Raw genomic sequence first — 24,370 nt, forward strand, 5'->3', positions numbered from 1 at the left:
ATTTGGACATTCGATTAAAGAATCTTTTGGAGTTAGCTGAGTTCTCTCTTTTCTGACTCTTTCTTCCCTCATTTTCTCCTATCCTTATAATTTCGCTAACAAAAGATTGAGGGGAACGAGAACAGAAGCCAAAATGCCATCAGAAACTTATTCAAAATGTTTTGTTGATCTATTAATTGATCCCTCTTCTTTTGTCCCTCTCTCTCCTAGGTGAACCTGGTGCTCCCGGCCGAGTTATAACTGCTGGTACGTATGATTTCAAACAGCCCCAGTTTTTGATGATTTCCTCTAATTTCTATTATCCCTTCTATTTTCATGGTTACCTTGTGCCTACAATGGATCAGGGTCTCTTTGTGTTTGCATCATTTAAGTCGGTTGTGGCAATGTAGACAATAGAACTGGTCAAACTGTTCATTACAAATGATATTTATGGCAGATTTACTCCTCTTCTCTGTTTGCCAACTGCCTCGTTTTTGTGTTGCAGAGGGCTCATCAACTATTGCTCTCCCTGGCCCTCCAGGCCCACCAGGAGCAGTCGGCCCACCGGGCCCACCTGGTGTCCCAGGTAAGGAAACCCTGGTCCTTTGCTACAGGTGCAGCCTGCATTGCTGTTCGTTGTGAATTCACTGAGCACTGTGCTTGGGGTTGTATGAAACACAGAGAAAGACAAGGTCCCTGCCGTGCCACGAACTTAACAATCTCAGGGTAAAATGCTGGTTCATCTTACAGCTGGTATAGGGGACACAAAGCAGAATTGGAAAATGCTGCTTCTGAGCTGTAGGTGGGGGCCTAGTGAACGTCCATGGGGGTGCTTCATGGGCCTACAGGAATATGGTCAGCCAGCTTGGGGACATGGCTAAGGTTCCCCCGCTCTCCCAGTGCTGGGTGGGGTCCACACTCTCCCTTTCTGGAGGAGCGTTAAGGAGCATTCTGGAGTCTATGGTTTCCTATCCCTGCCAAGCTGTCCTGTCCCACAGGCCACATAGATCAGGGACTCTCTATTCATTAGCTTCCCCGTCTTGCCTGCCCTCTGTGATCTCCACAGTAGTAAGGCCGGGGCTTGGGCCTCACTTAAACAGGCTGCACAATGGGCATGTGTAGTTGAAGGAGGGATTTTTTAAAAGGAAGACAGGTCGTTTGGAGCACAGGGAAGGGTGTGAAGATGGGAGTGGGAGAAAGACACAAGAGGGGCAGGTAGGAGGGCGGCTTTGGAAGAGCTGGAATAAGTGAGGTTGTGCCCTGGAATCTTCCATTACATCTTGATCTAATGCACACAGTCTAGCAATGGGGTCAAACTTGGGATCTCACATCCAAGCCCCTTTGCATTTCAAGAAGTAGGGGGGGCAAATACCCTGGATCTGAACCCCCACACCCACACACACCCCATAGTTTTGTTTTCAGATCCAGATGCAGAAGGGGCTTATCTTCCAGTCTGGAATTGAGTGGGGGTGTCATCAAGACAGCAGAAATCTCGCAAGAACAGCTGACAAGCTTTTAGCAGTGCCCGCTCCAGACCCTAGTACTAAGAGTCCCAGGCTCCATGCTAAGCCCCCGGCCTAAACCTCTTCTGAACAGTCCTAATGCAGTCACCGTCCTTCAGTACAACGGAGACAGTGCAAAGCTCAGAGGTGCTGATTCGTCTTGTACCTGTCTGCCTCTTATAATGGTGTAACTCCTTTGGCTTCAGTGGTGTTATTCCTAAGATTCATCAAGGGAAGGGACAAGGCAGAGTAGATCAGGCCCATTGTCTTTGTATTAGACCCCATACCTGCCTGGTTATTTCACCAGTCTAAATGGAGCATGTGCTTTATTTGCCAGGTATTGAACTAAAAACCACCTCTCCAGAACCTCCAATATCCACTGGCATGCTGATTAATTCATGCCCCTATCCTGATTTAATTTACTTGCATGGACAAATGTATTATTTGATGTTCTCAGCTCTTTTCAAAGGCCTACTGATTTTTCCCTGATACTGTTAAATACAGCCATGGAAATCTAATGCAGTCGTTTTTTGTTTATCCTTTGAAACCAGGTCCCGTTGGGCCAGCTGGTCTCCCCGGATTGCAAGGTACACAGTCTGCCTAGCATACTGCCTGCCTCTGAATGAACTGCATTCATTTCTTTTTTTTTCATAAAATCTTTCAGTCTCGCTCCTTATTTCTCAGCTTCTTGCACAATCTCTTTCTCTTTGTCTGCAGATCTTTTCATTTTGGCTCATTCATCTGCATTCATAGTTTTAATTAAACTTCTAAGAAATTCCCAATTTTCATATCTCCCCCCCACAGCCCCCAGAGAGGAGTGAGTGGGGAGTACCCAAATATCTTCTGTGTGAAAGCTACAGCCATAGATACATCTATTATTATTTTATCTAGTAGAGCACTTTCCAATCAAAGCTGCCTTTCTGTTATATGGGCCCAGATCCTCAAAGGTATTTAGGTGCTAACTCTCATTGGAACTGATTTCAGTGGGACTTAAGTGCCTAAATATCTTTGAGGATCTGGACTATGGTCCTGATCTAGGGGTCCTGCTGTGTAAAAAGGTGGGAGCTAGAGATGGACCCTGAATTGATCTTGTTAATAATGGCAGATTATGCAGGAATTTCTAGATTTGGATGAATGTCCATCAAGGATTGAATTTGTGTCACCCACCCATCTTACTGTAACAAAAAGCAAAATCTGAAGCCATGTCAGAGGAGATCAGAAGCTGGTACATTAGCCTGCAGCCTGGCAGGTCCCCCAAAAGGTAGAGCTCGTCCTCTATTGGCTAAATAACCCACACTCTCTCTGTTCCTGATGAAGGTCCACGTGGCGAAAGAGGGCTCGCAGGTGAAACCGTTATGGAAACCATCAGATCAGAAGTTGCAACTTCATTATCTCAAAGTAAGAAGAGATGCTGCTTCTGTTCTTTATTGGCACTGTGAAGAGTTATTGGGTGAGACCAACCCAGGAGGAGGGTCCTTCAACTTGAGATGCCTCTAGCTCAATATGTTGTAGACGGAGTGGGCATGTGGTTTAGTTGAGGCTCATGGTATCTGTACGATGACAATAATACTATCTAGCACTTGTTATTGGTAGAGCTCAGAACACGTTACAAAGGAGGGCAGTATCATTATCCCCATTTTACAGAACTGAGGCACAGGGCATTGACATTGTCTGCTCAATGGTCTAGCAGGCCAGAACCAGGATGAAACTCAAGACTTTTTGAGTCTTACTGCACTGCTCTGGTCACTAGGCCACAAGAACATGCAGCTGCCCTGTGCTCACAACAAAACTAAGGGTACGTCTACACTGCACGATTATTTCGAATTAGCTTAAACCGATATTACAAAACAGATCTAATAAAATCGGTTTAGCGCGTCCACAGTGGGATCCCGAAATCGATTGTTTGCGTCCATGGTCCAAAGCTACCATCGATTTCAGGAGCGGTGCACTGTGGGTAGCTGTTCCTCAGCTATCCCATAGTTCCCACTTCCGTGTTGAGAGCACAGTGCCTGATGGGGCAGAAAACACTGCCCCGGGTGGTGCTGGGTACAGCCTCACCCCTCCCTTTGTGAAGGCAGCAGACAACCCTTTGGCGCCTTTTTCGCGGAGTGCATTGAGCAAACGCCATAGCACAGCAATCTTTCCCTTTTTTTTTTCACGTGGTAGTGGGGGGGAATAAACTGAGGAGCTGTTCCCTGAACCACGCCAGACACTGTGTTTGAACCTACAGACATTGGGAGCTCAGCCAAGAATGCAAATAATTTTCAGAGACTGCTGTGGACTGTGGGATAGCTGGAGTCCTCAGTACCCCCTCCCTCCCTTCATGAGCGTCCATTTGAGTCTCTGGCTTCCCGTTACGCTTGTCACACAGCGCTGTGTATCCTGGAGTTTTTTATTCAAACGCTTTGGCATTTCGTGTTCTGTAACGGAGCTGGATACAACAGATTTGTCTCCCCATACAGCGATCAGACCTAGTATCTCCCGTACGGTCTATGCTGGAGCTCTTTTTCGATTTCAGACTGCATCGCCAGCCGTGCTGATCAGAGCTCCACGCTGGGCAAGCAGGAAATGTAATTCAAAAGTTCGCAGGGCTTTTCCTGTTTACCTGCCCGCTGCATCCGAGTTCAGATTGCTGTCCAGAGCGGTCAGTGCTGCACTCTGGGATGCCGCCCGGAGGCCAATAACGTCGATTTCCGTCCACATGAACCCTAATCCGAGTTATCACTATCGAATTTAGCGCTACTCCTCTCGTTTGGGAGGAGTTCCGAAATCGATTTAAGGAGCCGTTTAACTCGATATTAATGACGACGTCGTGTGAACGGATACAGCGTTAAATCGGTATATCGGCCATTAAACCGATTTAAAGTCGCAGTGTAGACCTGGCCTAATACTAAGCCCGCTGCAAAGAAGTAACCAGTCTAAAGTGACATATTAAATGGATGTGGAGGAGGACCAAGAGCCAGAATCTCCCAAATATTTGAGGACAAAAATCAGCAGGGAAAGAAATGTAAATTTCAAGGCAGAAGTGACAGAAACAGAATTAACAGCAGTATCCTCTGGGGAAAATCTATTTATTTTATGTAATACAGTGTGTATTTTGCAACCAATTACTATTACAATTTTTTATTATACCTTGGATTATTCTACTATGCTCTGAAAAGCTTTTGTAAGTATGTCTGGGATGTTGATCAAGGATGGATTACGACTAAACGTGGTCCCAATCTGCCCCCCATATGCAAACACTAAATTTAGAGTAATTCAGATCTGGAACAGAATTTTGTGACTGCTCCATAGCTCTATAATGGGCCGAACCCAAATCCTGGATCTGAACACCCCCGAACTTGGGATTCACATCTCAGCTTTGAGGCTGGAGTCCATCTCTAAGTAAGATTATCCGGGGCCCAGATTCATCAAAAATTGGCCTTCTACCCCACTCACCAAAAAATTCAGGCCCTCTTTTAAAAACTCTTCCTCCTCCTGAAAAGTTCCATCATCCTAGTCCAGCATCTTTGGCCTCCCTGGTCTTTCTCACAGGTCCTCACTGTCCAGAGAGATTCCTTGCTGTTTCTTTGTCCATCCCAACCTCACCTGCCCCAGTTCTTGCTGCCTGTTCTCATGGTCCCTAAGGGACTAGCAAGGGAGGCACTACACTGCCCTCTCAGAATCATGGGTGTGTCAAGGTCCCCTTTGACTCATGAGGCCTTGTACCAAGGATCTTGCCTTAATCCACCCAGAGCAAAAATATTTTCTTTTTTTTCAGTTTCATCAGATTTAATGGGACGAGCAGGCCCCCCTGGCCCTCCAGGACCCCCAGGTATATATATTATAATAGAGTATTACATATGGCGCAGTAGAGAGGAGAGATCACAGGGGTGGAATAAAGCCTGCAGCATGCTTTCAACTTGTTCATTTTGCTGTGCAAATATTCTTGAACGCATCTGATTCTTTTCTTTTGTCAGGCGCTTCCATCCAGGGACCACCTGGACCTCGCGGCCCAGCAGGTAAAACCTTGTTCCCCTTCGTACATGGAAGCGAGGGAAGGGGCGGCTTACAGTCGATTTGTCATGTGCCCCCAGATGAGTAATTCTGAAACTCTGTGGGAGAAATCTTGGTCCCATGGAAGTGGATGGGAGTTTTGCCATTGACTTCCATGGGGTCAGGATTTAACCCTGTGTGTTCACACAGACACACTTCACTAGAAGGGGAGTTTTACGATAATGGGAAAGGAACTGTCTAACAAAATCCCCTCACACCCTGGATTTGCTGGTGGCCCTGACCTCTGGGGGAACGATGGTGGGGAATCTTTAGCCAGGAAAGTCATGTCTTCACCCTGAAAGGCGAAAGAGTGCCAACTCTTCTTTGCAGTTGTAGCATCTTCAGTCCTCAACTGCCCAGCGATCTAGCCTGGTAGCTACGGATGCCTCCTTGTTCCCCTTTCAGTGGTCTAGTGGTAATTTCCCTTCCTCTTCTCAGCCATAGCAGAGGAGGCGGGGGAGGTGACAATCCTTGTGCAATGCAGCACTTAAAAACTAGCTGGTAGGTGGTGATTGCTGCAGCCCCAGGAGCTGAGCAGCGTGGGCCCTGTTTATTATGGAATAAAAACTCCTCTGTAAGTAAAGCTTCACTGGATGAGGAGTGAAAAGGCCATTTGAATGCACTGAGGCACTCTGGGATTTTTCCTGCACCACACTGTAAATGGAGTTTCACCCTAACTGTATTGTGCTGTGATCCTCCAGTATTACAGCAGGGCATGACTGACTAATGCGGGATACGGGTGCAGTGAGAATAAGGAACTGGCCCCAGGTTTGGCAATCCAGCGACTCTGCTATGCAGACTGCTGTATTCATTGGCCTGTACCCTCCCTTCTGAGTATTGTTCTATCTCCCTGGCTTAGGAGAAGGATTACCAGGCCCACCAGGCCCACCAGGAAGACCAGGCTCCTTCGTGCCCAACTCAGGTAGGTACTTTCACTTGATTCTTGTGTCAGATCCTTCTGAAACCTCTCTGTCCCTCTGTGGGGGAATTCCCGGCGATCCCTGGCTTCAGGAAGTTGTAGACAGGGGGACATGTCATGCTCCTCCACTCCATGGCTATGTCTGCTTGCGTACATTAAACAACCCTTTTTTCTTCATTTCAGAAACATTCTTTGCAGGCCCACCAGGTCCACCAGGCCCACCAGGGCCAAAGGGAGACCAAGGTGAGTCCATTCTCTCAGATCCTACTGCTCCGACTCATCATGAGCCTTCCCCAAGAGCTGGCTTTTCAAGTCACTGGTAAAGTGCCTCAGCGCCAAACCCTCATACTGATAAGCAATGCAGAAGCTCTCTAGGGCAGGAACTGTCCTTTTGTTCTGTGTGTGGGGCTTTGGGCCATGATGGTGCTCCAAGGAGCTACCACAGAATAGAATAGAATAGAATAGAATAGAATAGAATAGAATACCAGGGTTGGAAGGGACCTCAGGAGGTCATCTCTGCTCAAAAACAGGACAATCCCCAACTAATCATCCCAGCCTAGGCTTCTTAGCATTCACCAGATCCGCCTAACATTAAACCTTCTAAGGAAGGAGTATTCCACCACTCCCTAGAGTCTAACCATCTCCGGCTTCCACACACCTCCCCTAGGAAAAATGTTATGCTTCCCTAATATCCAACCTAAGACCTTCGCGGCCGACTGCAACTTGAACCATTACTTCCTCTGTTCTGTCATCTGCATCACCACTCAGCACGCTCTAGATCCATACCTCTTTGGAACTCCCTTTGATAGTTGAAAGCAGCTATCAAATCCCCCCTCATTCTTCTCTTCTGCAGACTAAACAATTCCAGTTCCCTCAGCCTCTCCTCATAAGTCATGTACTCCTGCCTCCTAATCATTTTTGTTGCCCTCTGCTGGACTCGTTCCAATTTTTCCACATCCTTCTTGTAGCATGGAGCCCAAAACTGGACACAGGACTCCAGATGAGGGCTCACCAATGTCGAATAGAGGGGGATGATCATGTTCCTCGATCTGCTGGCAATGCCCCTACTTATACAGCCCAAAATGCTGTTAGCCTTCTTGGCAACAAGGGCACACTCTTGACTCATATCGAGCTTCTCGTCCACTGTAACCCCTAGGTCCTTTTCTGCAGAACTGCTGCCTAGCCGCTCGGTCCCTAGTCTGTAGCAGTACATGGGATTCTTCCGTCCTAAGTGCAGGACTCTGCACTTGTCCTTGTTGAGTACAAATAATAAATAAGATTCTCCCTTGGCTCTGTGGCAGCTAATTAGATTCCAGTTCAGGAGCCAGGGCAGTGACAAGCCATGACATTCCGATCTAGATTTCAAGTGCCTGTAAGATTCAGGGATGTTTGGAACCAGAGCTTTGGTTCTGCCATCAAAACAACAAGATCCATTTGCAAAGCGTGGCATCCGACATGGTTTGGGTTATGATTTGGGGGCGTTCATTGATCTTGTCCAGGCCCATCTCTGTTCTGCCTTAGCCACAGAGCGATTCCATTCCTTCAGGACCTGCCACTGACATGGTCACAGATGGTGCTCATCCTCCCCTTGGCTTTGCTGACCTGCAGGGTCTTCTGGGACTCAGATGTACTTAGTAGCGTGTGTGGATGTGGGAGTGGTAAACATAAACCTGTGCTCTGCAGGAAGCTGGCTGTTGTGGAGAGGAGGGAATTCCCTCCCTTGGTGGGGTTAAAATACCCAGTTCAGCCCTGAGAATCAGATGCTGTGATTGTGTTCTGTGTACTCGATCAGGGCCTGTGGGTGTGAACAGTTTAACAATGCCTCTGTTTTCCGGTTCACAGGTTCACCGGGCCCACGAGGATTCACAGGTAACTAGGATTCCAGCGTACAGCTCTGCTGTCAGGTGAGGGGATATTATAACAGCAGGAATGTGTGACTGGCCTCTCTCTGTGTGTTTCATATAGGTGAACCAGGTCAGCCTGGCCTCCCAGGAATCTCTGCTTCAGGTCAGTCTGCACACATGCCTTTCCTTCTCTGCATTAATTGCTCTGGAGCCAGGCGATGAAATCCTGGCCCAGCTGAAATCGATGGCAGAACTCCCATTGACTTCAGTGTGGCCAGGATCTCCCCCAAGGCTTTTCTGCCTGTGCACTTCTGACTCCTTTTCCTGGCATTCTGGTTGGGCAGGTGCTGGAGTTGCCATCCAGGGACCTCCTGGACCCGCAGGGCCTCGAGGACCCAAAGGAGACAAAGGTTTGTGAAAAGAAAACCCTTCCTCCTCCTCATGCCCTGAACCTGCAGTCCTTTCACACCCAGGCCTCTCACTGAGGCAGCCTGCTCCTCCTGGGCTGGTGCAGGGTGAAAGCATGGCCCTGCCGCCCTCTTTGGGTACACCAAGGGAACAGTGACTGCACTGCCCTGAGCTCAGGATCTGCCACTGCTGCTGGCCCTTACTTGCCTTGCTGCATGGTTGTCGAAGACTGCTTGTGCCCTGTCCCTTCACCCCAGTCTCCATGATCATGCCTCTGAGTGTGGGATGACCCCATCTCAGACTGAATCAGTGCAGGGCCTAGAAGGGGACATGCACATCAGCCATTATAAACTACCCAAGGGATGAGTTAATCCCTTGCTGTCCGATCCAGGCTACCTGTGCCTCTCTCCCTTGTTTCCAGGTGATGCAGGCGTGCCAGGGGCTCCCGGCATCCCAGGAGGGTCTTCAACAGGTAAGGGGATCAGACTCTATCTGGTCCTGTGTAGCAGGAAATGCTGACATTAATGAGAGAGAATTTCAAAAGGATTTAGGAGGACTGGTCCCCCTGAAAGTCAATGGCATTTGTGCTCCTAAGCCCCTTAGGCACTCCTGAACCTCTCCCAAAGTCTCTCCCAAAGTGGACAATTTCAGAATCGCACCTTTCCATTTTCTGCATCGCAGGAACCAGCCAGTCCTTTGGGACTGCATTGCCTCAATGGCCTGATCGCTGAGATCCAAGCGTTGTATTCGGATCTCTCTCTTTACACCAGTGTCACTCCATTGACTCCTCATTTACACCAGTGTGAGAGGAGACTTGGGCCCAGTTCCTTTATATGCCATGGGCGCCTTGTAGCTCCATCGTGGAGGGGATGCGTTGGCAGAGTCCCACCAGGGATGAATTTGGCCCAGTATCTATTGCCAATGTTAAACCACAACACAGATTATTCCCCACTGTTCCAGTCCTCCACCTTCTGACTAAATGACCAGTGGCCTAAATCAACCATAAATCCGATTCAAGGTTCCCATAGAGGGGCACTGGCAGATTGCAAAAAGGAGCAAATTCCAGAGCTCGGAGCTCATCATAGGAAATGCTCTGCCCAGGATTTTCATGCTGGTGACAGACAGCAGGATCCTACCAGCTGATGGTGATGTTACAGGCTGTGGGAGAGGTGGCTCAGAGAAGGGCATTTTGGGAGGGCATCGAACGGAAGCCTGATCCAGTGGTGAGGGCATGAACCTAGAACTTGAGAGACCTGGGGTCCAGTTACTGCTACACCACAGGCTTCTTGCATGACCTGGGACAAGTTGCTTTCTGTGCCTCAGTTTCCCCTCTGTACAATGGGGATCAGAGGCCTGCCCTGCCATATAGGGGTGTTGTGAGGAGAAATGCATTAAGGACTGTGGGATGTTCAGATGGTGTGGTGATGAGTCAGAGAAATAGCTCAGATAGATTTAAGATTTTACATATAATAACAGCCAATACCCAGAATTGCACTCAGAACTGGGAGCCAGTGCAAAGCCTGGAACTCCAGTGTTACGTGCCTCTATCAGCCTGATTAGGTGATTTACTAGGGGTCCCTCTCAGCCCTTACCATACTAGCATAGCTTTTCCCACACCTAGGTGAAGGGCTCAGTGCCTGCTCCGACCTTACCAGTCCTTGGTCTGTTCTCTTGATGCTAAAAACTATTGGCCTATTTTATTTCTTCAGGCGGATCTTCAAACTCAAGACACAGCCAGGGTCCACCAGGTCCTCCCGGCCCTCGCGGTCCCCCCGGCCCAGCTGGAGGCTCACTGCAGGAGATTCAGCAGTACGTTGCGGAGTACTTGCAGAGTAAGTAAAACCAGGGACGTCGGGCTTTGACAAGGGCCCATCACTCGGCTGCTCCTGGCAGTCCCACTACCCAAGATCCATGGGCCATTGGGGAGGTGAAATTATTCAGTGCCCCCATCTCCAGCATGGGCTGGCAGGGGAGGGGGAAGCTAAACAGGACCCAGATCCACCAAAGGTTTGGGTTCCCTCAGACCCACCCTCTCCCATCCTCCCTGGATGACTTCCAGCCTTCCTCCACTCTTGAGCCCTTCATAATTCTCCCAAGTGTGGCAGCCAACCCATCATGGGCTGCAACCCAACCTGCTGCTCTGCATCCTATACACGGGTCAGCACTAGCCCCTCTGATATGGGCTCCTCTACTGCAAGGATCTTACCTAAACCCACCCACGCTTCCATGGGCCAAGGAGAGAGGAGTCCAGTGAGTGAAGCAGTGTTGTGTGATCATCCTCAGATGGTCCATAATATGCAACCAGGGAGGATCCACATGACCAGGCTTCCTTCAGACCCTGCCATACAGTCTCTCCTCATGTCACACCGTTCTCACACAGCTGATTTGGCTTTCACCTTTTTTCCTCATTAGGTGACACCATTGGGCGTTATCTGATTGGACCTCAAGGCCCACCAGGACCCCCTGGGCCACCAGGAATCATCACCACCATTGACGGACAATCTTTGGACTATGCCGAGCTGGCCAAGCGTGTTATGAGCTCCATGACGAGTAAGTCCCAGGTTCTCGTTTATCTAAGTGCTATGCTCCAATCCTGCTCTCGTAATTGAGATCAGAATGTGACCTGCCGTTGAGCTCTGTGCTGGAGCGGCTCCTGGTGTCTATGGAGCAATGCTCCAACGTGATTATAAAATGTCTGACTCTGTAATCAGTCCAGTGGGGCAACTCAAAGAATGGCGTGCGGCTCCACATGAGTGAAGGGGGCAAAATTGAGCCGCGTGTCTTGTCTCATTTTTACATTAGGTTTAGCCAGTTCTTACTGCCTTTTAGATAGTCTCAGTTTGAACGCTAGACCCTCAACCTCCTAAACTCCTGGAGAGTCAGATGGGAGTGTAATCTGCCATTGTCACTATGGGCAGCATGTATGTGACAGTATTGCAGTCTGTTTGCTGGGATTAGACTGTCTGCCATTGTCTTGTCCTCCAAAGACTAGGGATCTACAAAGAGACGGAAGCTCCTGCGCTTCTGGCTGTCTATATAGAATCCATTCTAGGTCAAGAGAGCAGAGACTCATGTTTTCCCAAGTGGCAGGCCATTAGTTTCATTTCTGTTGTCCCATGGATGATACTTACTGGTTGACCACGCTGTGATCCAGCCCTAGATTCATCACCCTGCGCAAGAGTGGGAAGTCTTTCCCACAGAGCCATGTTTTAAGCTGCACCCCCTGGTCCAGTATGAGTCCATTTCTTTGTCACCGCCTGGCACATCAAACAATTTCCTTTCAAGCTGCCTCTCCTTATGTCAGTCTTCATCCTATGTGACATGAAACATTTCCATTCTCACAGGCTCCGGTTACAATATTGAGATGTCAAGCTCTTCATCCTCCTCCTCCTCAAGATTCCTGACTTACGAAGACATCCTGGCCATGCTGCAGAGTGAGTGTCTCAAGCAGTGAGGGCTGCAGATTCCATTGCTGCTTGGGAGTGACTGGGTCTTGCTTAGGAACATAGGAATTGGGTCAGACCAGTGGCCTGTCGCTGTCACCAGCACGAGCTGTGTCAGAGGAAGAAACCCTGCAGCAGGCTGCGATGATGAAACCTGTCTTCAGGGAAATTTTCTTCCTAACCTAAAATTAAGGGTTTCTATCCCTTGGTTTGGGATGATTTAACTCTGGATAGTCTTGGTTCCTGTTTGAGAGTAAAAAGCTATAATCTCTGTTATTAGAGTGCTCATCATGTAATCTCATCATGCCTCAGAGCAGAGGGGAATCCCAGGGCAGAGATGTGCAGTAGGTTTAAATCATGGTGACAGCAAGGGATTGCAGAGAGCTCTACTCCTGGCTGAGCAACTGACTGCCTGGGGGAAAATCACTTGACCTCTCTGTGCTTGAGTCAAGCCAGCTGGAAAATCCAATTGAAAAGCAGGAGCAGGCACTGCATCTGAGCTTAGCTTTCCCTGCTAGAAACCAACCACAAAGGAAATACAAACTAATTGTGAATTGTAAGCAGGATCTTGGTATGGGTGGATTCTGGAGAAACAGCTCAGCCTGCTGAATACAAGCAGAGCAGATCCCTGCAGCAGCTCAAAGAGAACAGAGCTGGTATGTCTTTCTCCTGGGGACCCCCACCTCGAAAGAGGTCCAGACTCTGTGAGCTACTCACCTCCTAATACAATATCCAGGCAGATGTGCATAGGGAGCTGGGATGTGTGGGAGCATCCTGCCGGTAGGTTTGAGTCCATCTTTCCGTGCAAGCCCCTGGCTAGGAAGCCTGTCAGACTGTGAATGCTTGCACCTGATTCCTTCCCACTCTTTGGGGGCAACCAGCAGCACAAAAGACTCATTTTCCTTTTCCGTTTCAGGAGAAGAAGTTCGTCAGTATCTAGTTGGACCACAGGGGCCCCCAGGCCCACCTGGACCCGGAGGAGATGGCTTGGCTCTGTCACTGAACTATGACGAGTTGACCAGCCGGGTTATAAGCTACATAACAAGTAATGATTCTTTTTAGTGTGTGGTTCTCTGTATTCTCTCCAAGGGCCTGTTCAAAAAGCCATAGAAGTCAATGGCAAGGCACCCATTGACTTCAGTGGCCTTTGTATCAGGCCCTAAGTGATGGCATGTATTGCTAGCGTATATATAGTGACAGCCAGCATAGAGGTCTCCTTAGAGAAACTTAGAAAAGAAGGATGATCCAGTGGTTAGGTTAGGACTAGGGACACCTGGTTCAGTTTCCTGTTCTGCACCTCTTACAATCAGACCCTGAATGATTGGACCCTATAAACCAGACAGTTCCGGGGGAAAAGCTACTTTTTGTCATTCTAGTTGGCAAGTGGTTGTTTAGTTGAAACCCCACCCAAGAGGATTCTAATGCCCTCTAGGAGCAGATCAACCTGTGTGGCCAAGTTTTACTGGCAGAAACATTTTGGCAAAGCAAATTTCAAAGCTGCGAGCTACTGTTGTTTGCAGAAACCAAATTTTACATCCACCCATTTGCGCTGAAAGCATGGTGTGCTTATCCAGTCAGGGAACAGGGGAGTAATACCATGCGATTCATTGGCTCAATCACAGCTAACCCAGACAGGTTGAATATGCACGATCAGGCCATAGACTAAGAGATTTAGAGAGCTACTTGCTGAGGAAATCTGAGGCTATTCCAGGAGCAGAGAAAGAGGCTAGATTCACAGTGGGTGAAATTCCCATCTGGTGACGAGGGGCAGCACAAGACCTATCCATCAGCTGAGGCCTGATCTGAATGGATTGTAAGTGGTACATAGGCCTTAGCCTTCAGTTAACCTTCTGCATGGAGGTGAATTTCACCCTATAGGAATTATTGGTTGTAAATTAGCCACCCAACTCTTTCTCCCACTGCAATAGTGATCATGTTTCAGTGGCACATGTGATGTTTAGCCTGCCAATGTCGCTGTTATCCTCACATCTAAATGTGTTTAATTTTTCCTAGATAATGGACTCAGTATTGGACTCCCGGGACCCCCAGGTCCTCCAGGATTACCCGGCACATCTTACAGTGACCTCATAGCTTTACTCCAAGGTAAGTCCTAGCTATCAGACCCTGCTATCCACACGCCAGGTAGTTAGTCAGTGATATTCTTTTATAGGCCGATATACACTGATAGATTCCCACAATGAACAGCTGAGGGAAAGGCATACTTTCCTGGGGGAGGATGTTATTACTAAACTCCTCCCATCCAACCATCATCTATAGGAGAGTCTGTTGGATTTCCAGTGTCACCTATCATCATGGTTAACCCTCTGTAACCTCTGATGAGCAGTTCTACTCTGCTTACAGACATGCTGTTGTGTTGAATGAATGTCACAGTTCCATTAAACGCAAGGAATCCCTAATATACTGCGTATGGCTTGTACACAGTCAAACCCATGAGTGTCTCCTTTGGGCTCTTGCTCCATCTGATGCTGAGCATCAATGGCAGGTCAGGGGGTTCTGACCGGAACCCCACCTCTGTCTGAGAGCTCAGGAAGTGAGGACTGAAACACAGACAGAGATTGCCCCCAACCCTCATCAAACTATGGAGTGATGAGTGGAGCCTCTACTGTACAAAGCAAATATAAATCCGGTCCCTTATTCTGCACCGCGATGGACTGACCACATGACAGGCCTCTGTGCCCAATCGTCATCCGAGTGTCGTCAGTGCAGTCCTCCAGAGGCATGCGCTTGCGCTGGCAGTTCCCGATGCAGGCCATTCACAGCACTTTCTCCTGGATTTCCCACACACTCCTACTGCAAATAGAAGTGCGGGAGTGAAGCCCTTTCATCAGCAGAGATGTTACTGCCAGGGGAGCGATGCTTTGGATGCAATGGGGTGGGAGCCTTAAAATGACTCTTTCTCTTCCATGGTACTTTCAGGCTCTGAATTTAGTGGCATTGTTGGACCCCCAGGGCCACAGGGACCCCCTGGAGTTCCAGGAGCCCCTGGAATCCCCGGAATGCCGGGCAGCTCCCTCTCCACGTTCAGCCTAGAGGATGTCACCTCTTACCTGCAAAGTAAGGAGTTTGCTCTTCTCAACTGCTGCTGGGAAGGGTTTGGGCCTTCAGAGGAAATGGCATTCAGAGACAGCAGGAAGATTTAGGCTGCGACTTAGCTGCCCAGGAGATTTGGATGCGTCATTCCCATTAAATGGGACTGAATCTCCAGGCAGCTTGCAAATCTCATCCACATCTGCGTTTTAGGGCACAAAGAGAGGTGGAATTTGGGGTTGGACTCTTGAAACAATCAAGATTCCAAAACAAGTGTAATTGGCAGGTCACCTTCCATTCACAAAAATAATATTTCTCCCCATCCCTACTCTCCCCAGGTGTGGGATACGCTTCCGTCTCTGGACCACCAGGACCCCCAGGACCTCCAGGGCCACCAGGGCCACCAGGTCTGTCAGGAACTGGCCACTTCTCCTACACTGACAACGTGCTGAGCGACACATTTAGGAGCGAGCTGATCCAATATCTAACCAGTAAGGAGACTCGGTATCTGATAGCAATCTCACCACCCATCTACTCTGCTTACTGTTGGCTCTGGTCAATGTTATAGTTGGCAAGTCTGATCTATGACCTAGTAGGATTCATTCTGGGTGAAATTCACTGCAAGGACTAGGTACCATTTAAGTCCCCCAAAGGCTGAAGTGGGACTTAAATGGTACCTAGACCCTGCGCCAGACCTCTGCCCCGGGCTGAATTTCACCTTTTGCACCTTACCTATTCTGCACCAGACTGGGGCCTAATACAGCATCTGGTGATCCCAAGATGCAAGGCATTGGAGAGGCAAGGAGTGTTTACTACTGTTATATTTAAAGGTGGACTTGTTATAAGTTTTTTACTGTCATTTTTTATGGGGAAGGCATTTTCCTAACGAGCAAAGGAAGGGGATATGGGTCTAGTGGACTGAGCCAGCAGCAAGCACACCCTGAACCCAGCCTTGCCTCTGTCCTGCGCTGGCAAGTCACTGAGGGCAACCTTTGAAAAAGTGTTTGTTAATCTGGGGAGCCTCCATCTTTGGGCTCCGGGCCTCAGTTTCCCCATCTGGGGCTCAGGATACCGGCCAGACTCCTGGGGCAGTTTGCAAATGTAAAGTGAAGTGCATTGCTGCAGGCTGCATTCTGAAGACAAATCAGGTTGCAGACCCTTCGCCACTGCCCAGTGTGCCCAGGCTGTTGGCCACCAGTGCCAATGCCCCATGGACTCTGTCCTTGTGAAGCAGGATGCGTGTGGCGTTTGTGTGTCTGTCTGCTAGCACCATCAGTGCCTGTTGTGTTTTGCAGGTGATGATGTTCGAAGGTTCATCTCGGGACCTCCCGGGCCCCCAGGGCCTATGGGCCCACCAGGGCCAAAAGGAGATAGCGGCCTCATGGCTGGGTCCTATGGAGGATCCTTGGGTGCAGACGGATCATATGGTGGATCCCTGGGTGCAGGAGGATTGTACGGTGGTGCCATGGGCAGCGATGGGTCGTACGGTGGCTCAATGGGTACAGGTGGATCGTACAGCGGATCCCTGGGAGCAGAAAGAGCAGAGAGGAGATCCATGAGTTCGAGCGGATCCTACAGCGAGTCATTTGTCGGATCGCTGGATTACAATGAGCTGGCACTTCGGGTGTCGGAGAGCATACAGAGTGAGTGCAAAGCCTTCTCCCGCTGCATGGTGCAACCTCAGCTCCCTCCCTCTGTGCCCTGCAAAGCCCATCTACCACCATCCCCCACTTTCCGTTCCTACCCCCTTCCCATCAGATGGGACAAAAATCCTTCCAGCTGAGCAGAGCTGGATGCAGCTCTCTCCTGAGCCCATCACCACTGGGAGCAAGGCATCCCTGTCACCGGCAGTGCAAAGCACTGACCTGCTGAACCTGCCAAACTGTGAGTCCATGGCGAGGTTTGCTGTGCTGCAGGAGAAAATCAGACTCAATGACGGTGCTACTTCTTCTCCTGGGCCAATGGGAGCAAACTACTGTAGAGCCACAAACACTGGGTGCAGATTGATGTTTGAATTCTTTGCCAATTAAACATCAGCCGGAATTAATTGATATTCATTATTGCTAGCAATAGGCAAGGGACAGCACTCACCTGTCCAGGGAAATGAAAATAATCTGCTCAGGTCAGACACTGAAATATGGCTCTGGGGGATTTGCCTCCCTCTGTCTTTGGGTGAAATTGACCTCTGTGCAGAGGTGCCAGTGCAAAACCAATGCACCACATAAGTCCCTCTTAAATCCTCAAGCTAGGGCTCGCGTGGTAGCTGGGCTCTTGTGTTGGTCCCCTGCACAGGGGCTGTTCTCTGGCGATTTAGAAGGGAAAATAAAACCGCACTCCTCCAAGACTTTTAGTACAAGCCGTAGCACCAGCTCCACAAAAAAGTGAAATCCCATGCAGCGCGGACCTTCTAAGATTCATCTTCTCCTGTAGGAAGAGAGCATCTCTAACAGGATCTCAGGGTTATTCCATGGAATTCACCCTACAGGGCTGGAGATATATTAACGGGCCAGGAAAGTGCCATTCAAATCATCCTAGGCACAGTGCTCGTCTGGCTGAAGGGGGTTCTCTCCTCTGTCATGCTATTTTAAACCCTGCTTTTAATTCCCCAGGCCGAGGCCTCCTCCGGGACATGGTCACTTACGCCACACAAGGGCCACCAGGACCCCCGGGGCCGCCTGGGATCAGCAGGGTGTTTGCAAACTATGGCAACGTCACCGAGGACCTTGTGGATTTCTTCAGAAGTAAGAGACACGTTGGTCCCTCCTTGGTCATCCCAGAGCATCGTGTGTTCCCACACTCTCCCCATGCTGGCCCAGCTTTCCTGGCTGGAGCGCTCAGCGAGGGTGGGGTTCCCAGTGCTTCTCTAATTGGCAGCATCCCCTGACCTTTGCATGCTGCAAGAGTAGGAACCTAAATTGTCTGTCACCTGTGCCACAAGCAAAGGGAGGAAAACTTGTCCCATCTTCTACCTCCCTTGCCGACCAGCACAGGGTCAGGACCAATCTAACCTTGAGCCAGAACAGCCACATTTGCCCATCATGTTTTGTGAAACCCTTTACAACAGCCCCAGCTCTGCAGGTTCCAACTGCATCAATGTATGTTTAGCTAAGAAATCCCTGCTCAGCTTTCCACCTTAGTGACATGAGAGTGGCCCAGGCTCTGCACTCGATGGCATCAGTGTGGAGCCGGAGAAGCTCAGCTGAAGCCAGCGGGATTATTCTAAGGCAACATCAGAGGAAATGAGCTCAGAGTCTGGCTCAGTGTCTCTTGAATGTACAAAACCACAAAAAAGACCCAACCAGCCCATCCCATACTGTTTAAACTAGGTAAATGTTCCAGAAAGCCTTGATCTGAGGCTCATTTCAATGCTGTTCAGTGTCACTGAAACAAGAGTAAGGGCCTGTTTGTTGGCACATCCCACTGATGCTCATATCATTTTCCTCTACAGCATATGGTACCATCCCAGGGCCACCTGGTCCGAAGGGAGAGATGGGCTACCCAGGGCCCAAAGGTAAGAACTGCAATCCTGCTGCCTCCTTGCAGTCAGTTCCCATAACGTCTGGCAACCAGCTAGCAGCACAGGCTCTGTGAAGAGAGGTTTCCCTGAAGAATGATCCTTCTAGTTGAGCATTATATATGCTACCTTCAGATCTGATCCCTAGTGTCATCCTCACCCTTGTCCCTCTCGTCCCAGCCCACTTCTTGCTTCAAGCAACTGGGGACTGACCTGCAGAATAATCATGATGAAATGCAAACACATTTCTCTTGTTCTTTCAGGTGAGACTGGACCAATGGGGCCTCCAGGACCCCAAGGACCCAGGGGCCCGAAGGGGGAGAAAGGAGAGAAAGGTATGAACATCCTCCCAGAGCGAGATGGGAGCGCTGCACTTCTCGTAGGTAGTGAGAGAGCAAAGTGTCTTCTGGTGGTTTGAGTAAGGGACAGGAGCCTGGGTTTGAATCCCGACTCCAGCGCTGACTTTCTCTGCACCATCAGGCGAGTCACTTGACCTCTCTGTCTGGTGGAGAAGCTGAGAGGTGGTATCCACCCCTCTTACCTACATAAAGCCAGACTAAATGGCTGGGGGCAAACTATGCAGAGCAAATAAAACAAAATCCACTCCTGTCCTGTGTCAGTGAGCCCATCCCTGGGCTATAACAGAGGCAGCAGACACTGATTCCTCCTGCAGACAGGGATAAGCAGCCACTAGGGGAAACACATAACCACAATCCTAGTGGCCATAATGTTCCCTCTTGCATGCTTCCAACCCTCCTCTGAGGGGTGCTATGCAGAGCTGTCATTTTCAGCTTGTACGCCCCACCATGTCCTTTTGCTGCACTGAGAAGCTTCCTTCGTCCAGCCACTGATGGCTGAATTTTAGGGGCCACCTTTTTGCATCATTCCTTTATATTAACAATCCAAAGTAACTCACACGTGACAGAATCCTACAGGTTTCCATTGCTGAATTCTAACCCATGGACTGGTATGGCCAGGAACAAGAGGGGAGGTCTGCGTAAGCCAAAACTACCTCTCACTATACAAGAGATGTAGTGTAGGATAACAGCTGTGTTCACAAAAGGTGAAACTAAGGCCGAGGCAGACAGGCTGCACACAGCCCTGGGCGCTCAGATACCATGGTGATGGGCAACCTGATGGAAACCTACATAAATAACCACCACTTAAACCCTGCCATAGGGGCTTAAATGTTGCACATGCCCTCTGCACTAGTGCAAATGTCACCTGGAGGGTATATTCTTATCAACAAATAAGGGTGATTATTCATCTGAAAGTGAAAGGTAGGCGAATGCTGAGTTGTCACCAGAACCACCAATCTCCTGTAACTAATGAAAAACTCACTTTGCCGTTTTAATACACAGCATTTCACGCACTCGCTCTCTCTCTCCCTCTCTCTCTTAGGTGAACAAGTATTTGTTGGCAGAAGAAAAAGAAGAAGCGTTGGGGTCTAAGTTAAGCACCAGGATCAGTATTCCATACCGCGGGATCCACAGCCACCATTTTGGAATCCAATAGAGAATTAGTCTGAGTCTTTATTGGTCTCCTGTTAGAACACCTTCCTAGTCAGTCAACTAACTACATAGACTTGGTAGTTCAGGATGTGTCTTTTCTTTTTATTCGATGTTGTTGGGCTTTGAATGACTCTAGTTTGTACATGTCCAACACAGAACTACCAGGTGGGAATATGCACCCATTTGTTCACAGTGTATTAACCCTACACACACTGTCCACTGATGAGAAGTGTATTCAAGTTCCCGCATTCATATATTAGGTCTTGTAAGGATTTCCTTTGTCAACAATCCAAGTGTCTTGCATTAGTGCCAGACTTAGTTAAATACAGTGAAACCTGCTTTAACCAACTCAAGCCTCCTGGAAAAGAAAAATCCAGCATCCTGGAGATTAAGGCGGCAAGCAGTTTTTCTGAAATCAGAATCTGAGTCAAGGTCTTGAACTGAAGCTTGGACAAAAGTGAAGTAGGTTGTCTCAAGACACTGGGGTGATATCCTTCATAAGGGTTTCATTGTACTTCCCACCAGTCGCTGTTGAATGGCTATGGAGCGTCTTCATTCTGCTGTGTTCTATAGCGATGTTGGGTGGTCTGATCAGCAAGCACATTTAATGAAGGCAGCAAGGTAAGGAACTAGGCCAAACTTCTGCAAGGATCAGGATTTCTTGGAGGGGAAGCAGGTGGATGGAGGCAATCGTGGAATTCTCTGTAGCCATCGACATTCAAAACCTGCGGTGCAGTTATGCGTCAAAAACTGGAATACGTAATTCAACAGGAATGGAAGCAGGAGTGTAAACAGAACTCAGACACTTGAGCACACAGTGAGAGAAATATCTGATCCCTGTCTATGTTACAGCTTCCCACCTGCACAGCTGCAATGGTGGGACGTTACCATTTGATTATTATCAAGGTAGATGCATCCTTTATACATTTCAAAACCATTTTCTTGGCATCGCCCATAAATGCATTTGGAGTTTGTTGATATGTCCATGTGATTATGCACCAGAAATGGCTACCACATCCTGTCCTTTTATAGGCCAATGGTACAAAGGGAGTTCATACGACACTACCACATACTGACATACATACACCCACAGGGTGGGCATCCATACACTATGCAGGTCACATTCCAAAGACTCTTTTAATTTCAGTTGCTAACAGCATTGCCAAGATGTGAAGGGTGTGGGGCAAGTTCCAACTTAAGCACTTTTGTTAAAACATAATTTGTTGATTTTTAAAAAAAATATTTTTATATGGTTTTTTTTTTTAACGTTGGGGGAAAATATTGCATTTTTAATGTAAACCTCCCAATTAAAGTGTGTTTTTTAACCCTGTGTTCTCCGGAGCAAGCTTACATTTGGAAATCAACACTAGACTCGGTGTCACAATGGGTAGACACATCTAACAACGTCAGGGTACATTGTCTCAAACAAAGCACAAACCAGCATGCGGCAGGATGATAACTCTGGGCACAGCTGAAGAACCAGGCCTGTTTTCTGCACTTCCATCTCATCATGGAGAATTATCAATGTGAGCATTCTTGTGCCAAGCCGTCACTGTCCTAACTGATTGTACACTGAACAGTCAACCTAAACAGCCAACTGTCTGAGCACATGATTTCCATTAATGTTAGCAGGGAATTACACACACTGCTCAAGGGGAGACTGGCCCCTTTACCCCGCTGACATCGTCTTCATTTCTTCAGCAAGCTGATTATTTCAAAATCTTAAATTTATCACATCATTGCAGGGCTAATTTGGCAGACAAAGGGTCAGCAAAACTGGCCATGTGATGGTTTAACTAGAAGGACTTGAACTACAGAAATTAAAGAGCCAGTCTTTTTAAGGCTGACTTGTATGCATTTTTTCATTTGACACACACACACACAGTTTCATGTCACCATTTTCATTGTGGGACATGTCAATCACAACCCCTGCGCCCCCCCCCCCCCACACACACACACTATCTGGTAGGGTATACTCACTTCCAGAATTACCCTGTGGCTAATCCCAAGAATATATGCTAGCAAATGCTGATTTTTGTCCATTTAAAGGTGTTAGACTGGAACTGGGAGCCTATCTGCTAGACAGGTTTGGTATCTAAGCTTCAAAGACACAATCATATATCTTACTGAAATCAACCTTATTTTCATTCAAAGCTTAAACACCAGCCATTGGTGTCATTCATTAACTCTAGTGAAGGCCATACTACAAAGCCGACTTTAGCTGGTCCATTTATTCCCTGTGTCATTTTGTTCTGAGGGTTTAGACCAAGATCTGTGTTGAACAGGCCGGCTTTCTGCATACACAGAAGCTTGCAATGTTTTTAAATAAATAACGTCTACTATTGGGTTGTACACACAATGCCTGTACTTGATAAGCTGAGGCCTTCCCTTTGTAATAAAAATTCCCTTTAAAAATGTCATTTTGTGTCCTGGTTAACTACTGCAACAGTGGTTCGATCTGTAACTGTTTTTACTGTCATACTTGGCAAACTCCTTGTGGCAGGGGTGCTGGAATAATTTGTATGGGGGTGGGGGTGCTGATGAGAGCCATTGGACCAAACTGTAAACCCGGTGGAAACTACTTCAAGCTAGGGGGTGCACACACTCCTAGTTCCAGCACCTATGCCTCTTGGGATGGGAGAAAGTTTTGTAGCTTCCAAAGTAGTTTAACCAGTGAAATTCTGCAGCCTTAACCATATACTGAGAGAGAGATGGTTGTTCGTGGACCTGTAACACTGAATTGCCTCGCTCTTAAACAGTTATTGGTTATCCTGTAAACACTGCTCTGGAGAGGATTTGGCCAAGGGCCAGGAGGAAGATGCTTACCCAAGATGGAAAGGCTGTTTAGGTGGCTACAGCACTTGGCCTGGCTGTTCTTGATTCAGGAGCGGCATTTGGGGGCAGGGGTTTTGGCCAGCAGCTCGGCCATGCCACCTGGTTTCTCCTCATTGGTCACTAGAGGTTGCTGCACCACAGTGTCTGCTCGCCAATGTCCTGAGGGCGAACAGGGGAGGTAGGCACTTGGGGCAGACCACATCCTGCCAAGGCGGCCCCCTCCCTGCCCTGCAGGCCAGAGGCTGGGGGGCAGGCGAGCGGGGTGCTGGGGTAGAATGAGAGGGAATTTGCTGGGAGGAATAAGGGGGTTGCCTCACGCCTGGGGTTGGGGGAGGGAATGTGGGGGAAACTCCCTCAGGAAGCTTGAGACAGACCAGGGGCTGCACAAGGGGAACTGGCTGTCCAAGGAGGGAGGAAGAGTGGGGGAGGCGCTTCCCCTCTCATCGGTGTGTGCTCCTGTTTGTGTTTCTTTTCAGGTTGAATTTTGCTGTGAGACGTGCAGTCAGTCAGGCCCTTGGGGGAGGGATGTGTTCAACTTCTGTGGCATTTAGAAATCAGGATCAGTCCCCCAAACGCTAATTTTAAATCTCGTGATTTTTAAGCAATTCACATGATTTTAAGGGATTGTCTTATGATTTTTTTACTGAGGCAGCTGGCAATAATTGTGTGCGTGTGCAGGTGTAGGCACCGCCCTTGACGCTTTCTGGATGCCTCAGGACACTGTCTGCAGAGCTTTTCATCTGTAGATCATTGGTATTAACCTACCCCAGCTCAATAGGAGTTTGCATGCAATGGAAGCTTGGTAGGCCCTATATGACATGAGTTTGATGGGTCTCTCTGCTCCAGCTTTCACCAAACAAACTGCAAAGCCTGCTTGTTAGTAATTGTCCAACTCACCAGAAAGCCCAAGAATCACATGGGCCATGGAGACTGCCTGAAGCTGGAGGGCTTGTTGCTGTAGATTAATTCCCAGGCTAAAGCATGCTGAAAAGGCAGGGTTTGGGAATCTTGCTCTGCTTCTCTTCTGCAGTGGAGCTCAAAAGCGGCCTTCATTTACCAGTGCCGTAGCAGGGCTGTCCTTCACCATCAATAAATCCACACTATTGTTTAAAGTGAAAGTTTTTTCTATACAAATTATTTGTAAATATGCAAAATAGCTCATGAAATAATTTGCATCACAGCACAAAGGGAGCTGTGCAAAATGGGGTCGCTGGGTGTAGTATGTCTGACACACGTTCGCTATGCAGAGGAGTGCTGCGGGCACTGATGTTGCTGTATAAAATCTGAACAGATAGTGGAGCTGTTGCACTCAGTCCAGAAACGATGACCAAG

The 24,370-nt window shown here is 48.5% G+C and overlaps 1 protein-coding gene across 1 annotated transcript in view; it reads left to right on the top strand.

The window, feature by feature from the left end:
* COL17A1 (collagen type XVII alpha 1 chain) overlaps positions 1 to 20,679 on the top strand; it is a 65,864-nt gene extending 45,185 nt beyond the window's left edge. The window contains exons 34-57 of the mRNA XM_032786115.2: positions 211 to 246; positions 485 to 565; positions 2,033 to 2,068; positions 2,799 to 2,879; positions 5,242 to 5,295; positions 5,441 to 5,482; positions 6,376 to 6,438; positions 6,619 to 6,678; positions 8,278 to 8,304; positions 8,401 to 8,442; positions 8,624 to 8,689; positions 9,109 to 9,159; positions 10,397 to 10,519; positions 11,100 to 11,237; positions 12,032 to 12,121; positions 13,047 to 13,175; positions 14,144 to 14,233; positions 15,068 to 15,205; positions 15,517 to 15,669; positions 16,474 to 16,821; positions 17,788 to 17,919; positions 18,627 to 18,689; positions 18,956 to 19,027; positions 20,094 to 20,679. Coding sequence (XP_032642006.1) covers positions 211 to 246; positions 485 to 565; positions 2,033 to 2,068; positions 2,799 to 2,879; positions 5,242 to 5,295; positions 5,441 to 5,482; positions 6,376 to 6,438; positions 6,619 to 6,678; positions 8,278 to 8,304; positions 8,401 to 8,442; positions 8,624 to 8,689; positions 9,109 to 9,159; positions 10,397 to 10,519; positions 11,100 to 11,237; positions 12,032 to 12,121; positions 13,047 to 13,175; positions 14,144 to 14,233; positions 15,068 to 15,205; positions 15,517 to 15,669; positions 16,474 to 16,821; positions 17,788 to 17,919; positions 18,627 to 18,689; positions 18,956 to 19,027; positions 20,094 to 20,143 — 2,165 coding nt within the window. The 3' untranslated portion in view covers positions 20,144 to 20,679. The remainder of the gene's footprint in view (positions 1 to 210; positions 247 to 484; positions 566 to 2,032; positions 2,069 to 2,798; positions 2,880 to 5,241; positions 5,296 to 5,440; positions 5,483 to 6,375; positions 6,439 to 6,618; positions 6,679 to 8,277; positions 8,305 to 8,400; positions 8,443 to 8,623; positions 8,690 to 9,108; positions 9,160 to 10,396; positions 10,520 to 11,099; positions 11,238 to 12,031; positions 12,122 to 13,046; positions 13,176 to 14,143; positions 14,234 to 15,067; positions 15,206 to 15,516; positions 15,670 to 16,473; positions 16,822 to 17,787; positions 17,920 to 18,626; positions 18,690 to 18,955; positions 19,028 to 20,093) is intronic.
* The last annotated feature ends 3,691 nt before the right edge of the window (positions 20,680 to 24,370 follow it).

Source organism: Chelonoidis abingdonii, chromosome 16, assembly GCF_003597395.2.
Source record: "Chelonoidis abingdonii isolate Lonesome George chromosome 16, CheloAbing_2.0, whole genome shotgun sequence".
Taxonomy (NCBI): domain Eukaryota; kingdom Metazoa; phylum Chordata; order Testudines; family Testudinidae; genus Chelonoidis; species Chelonoidis abingdonii.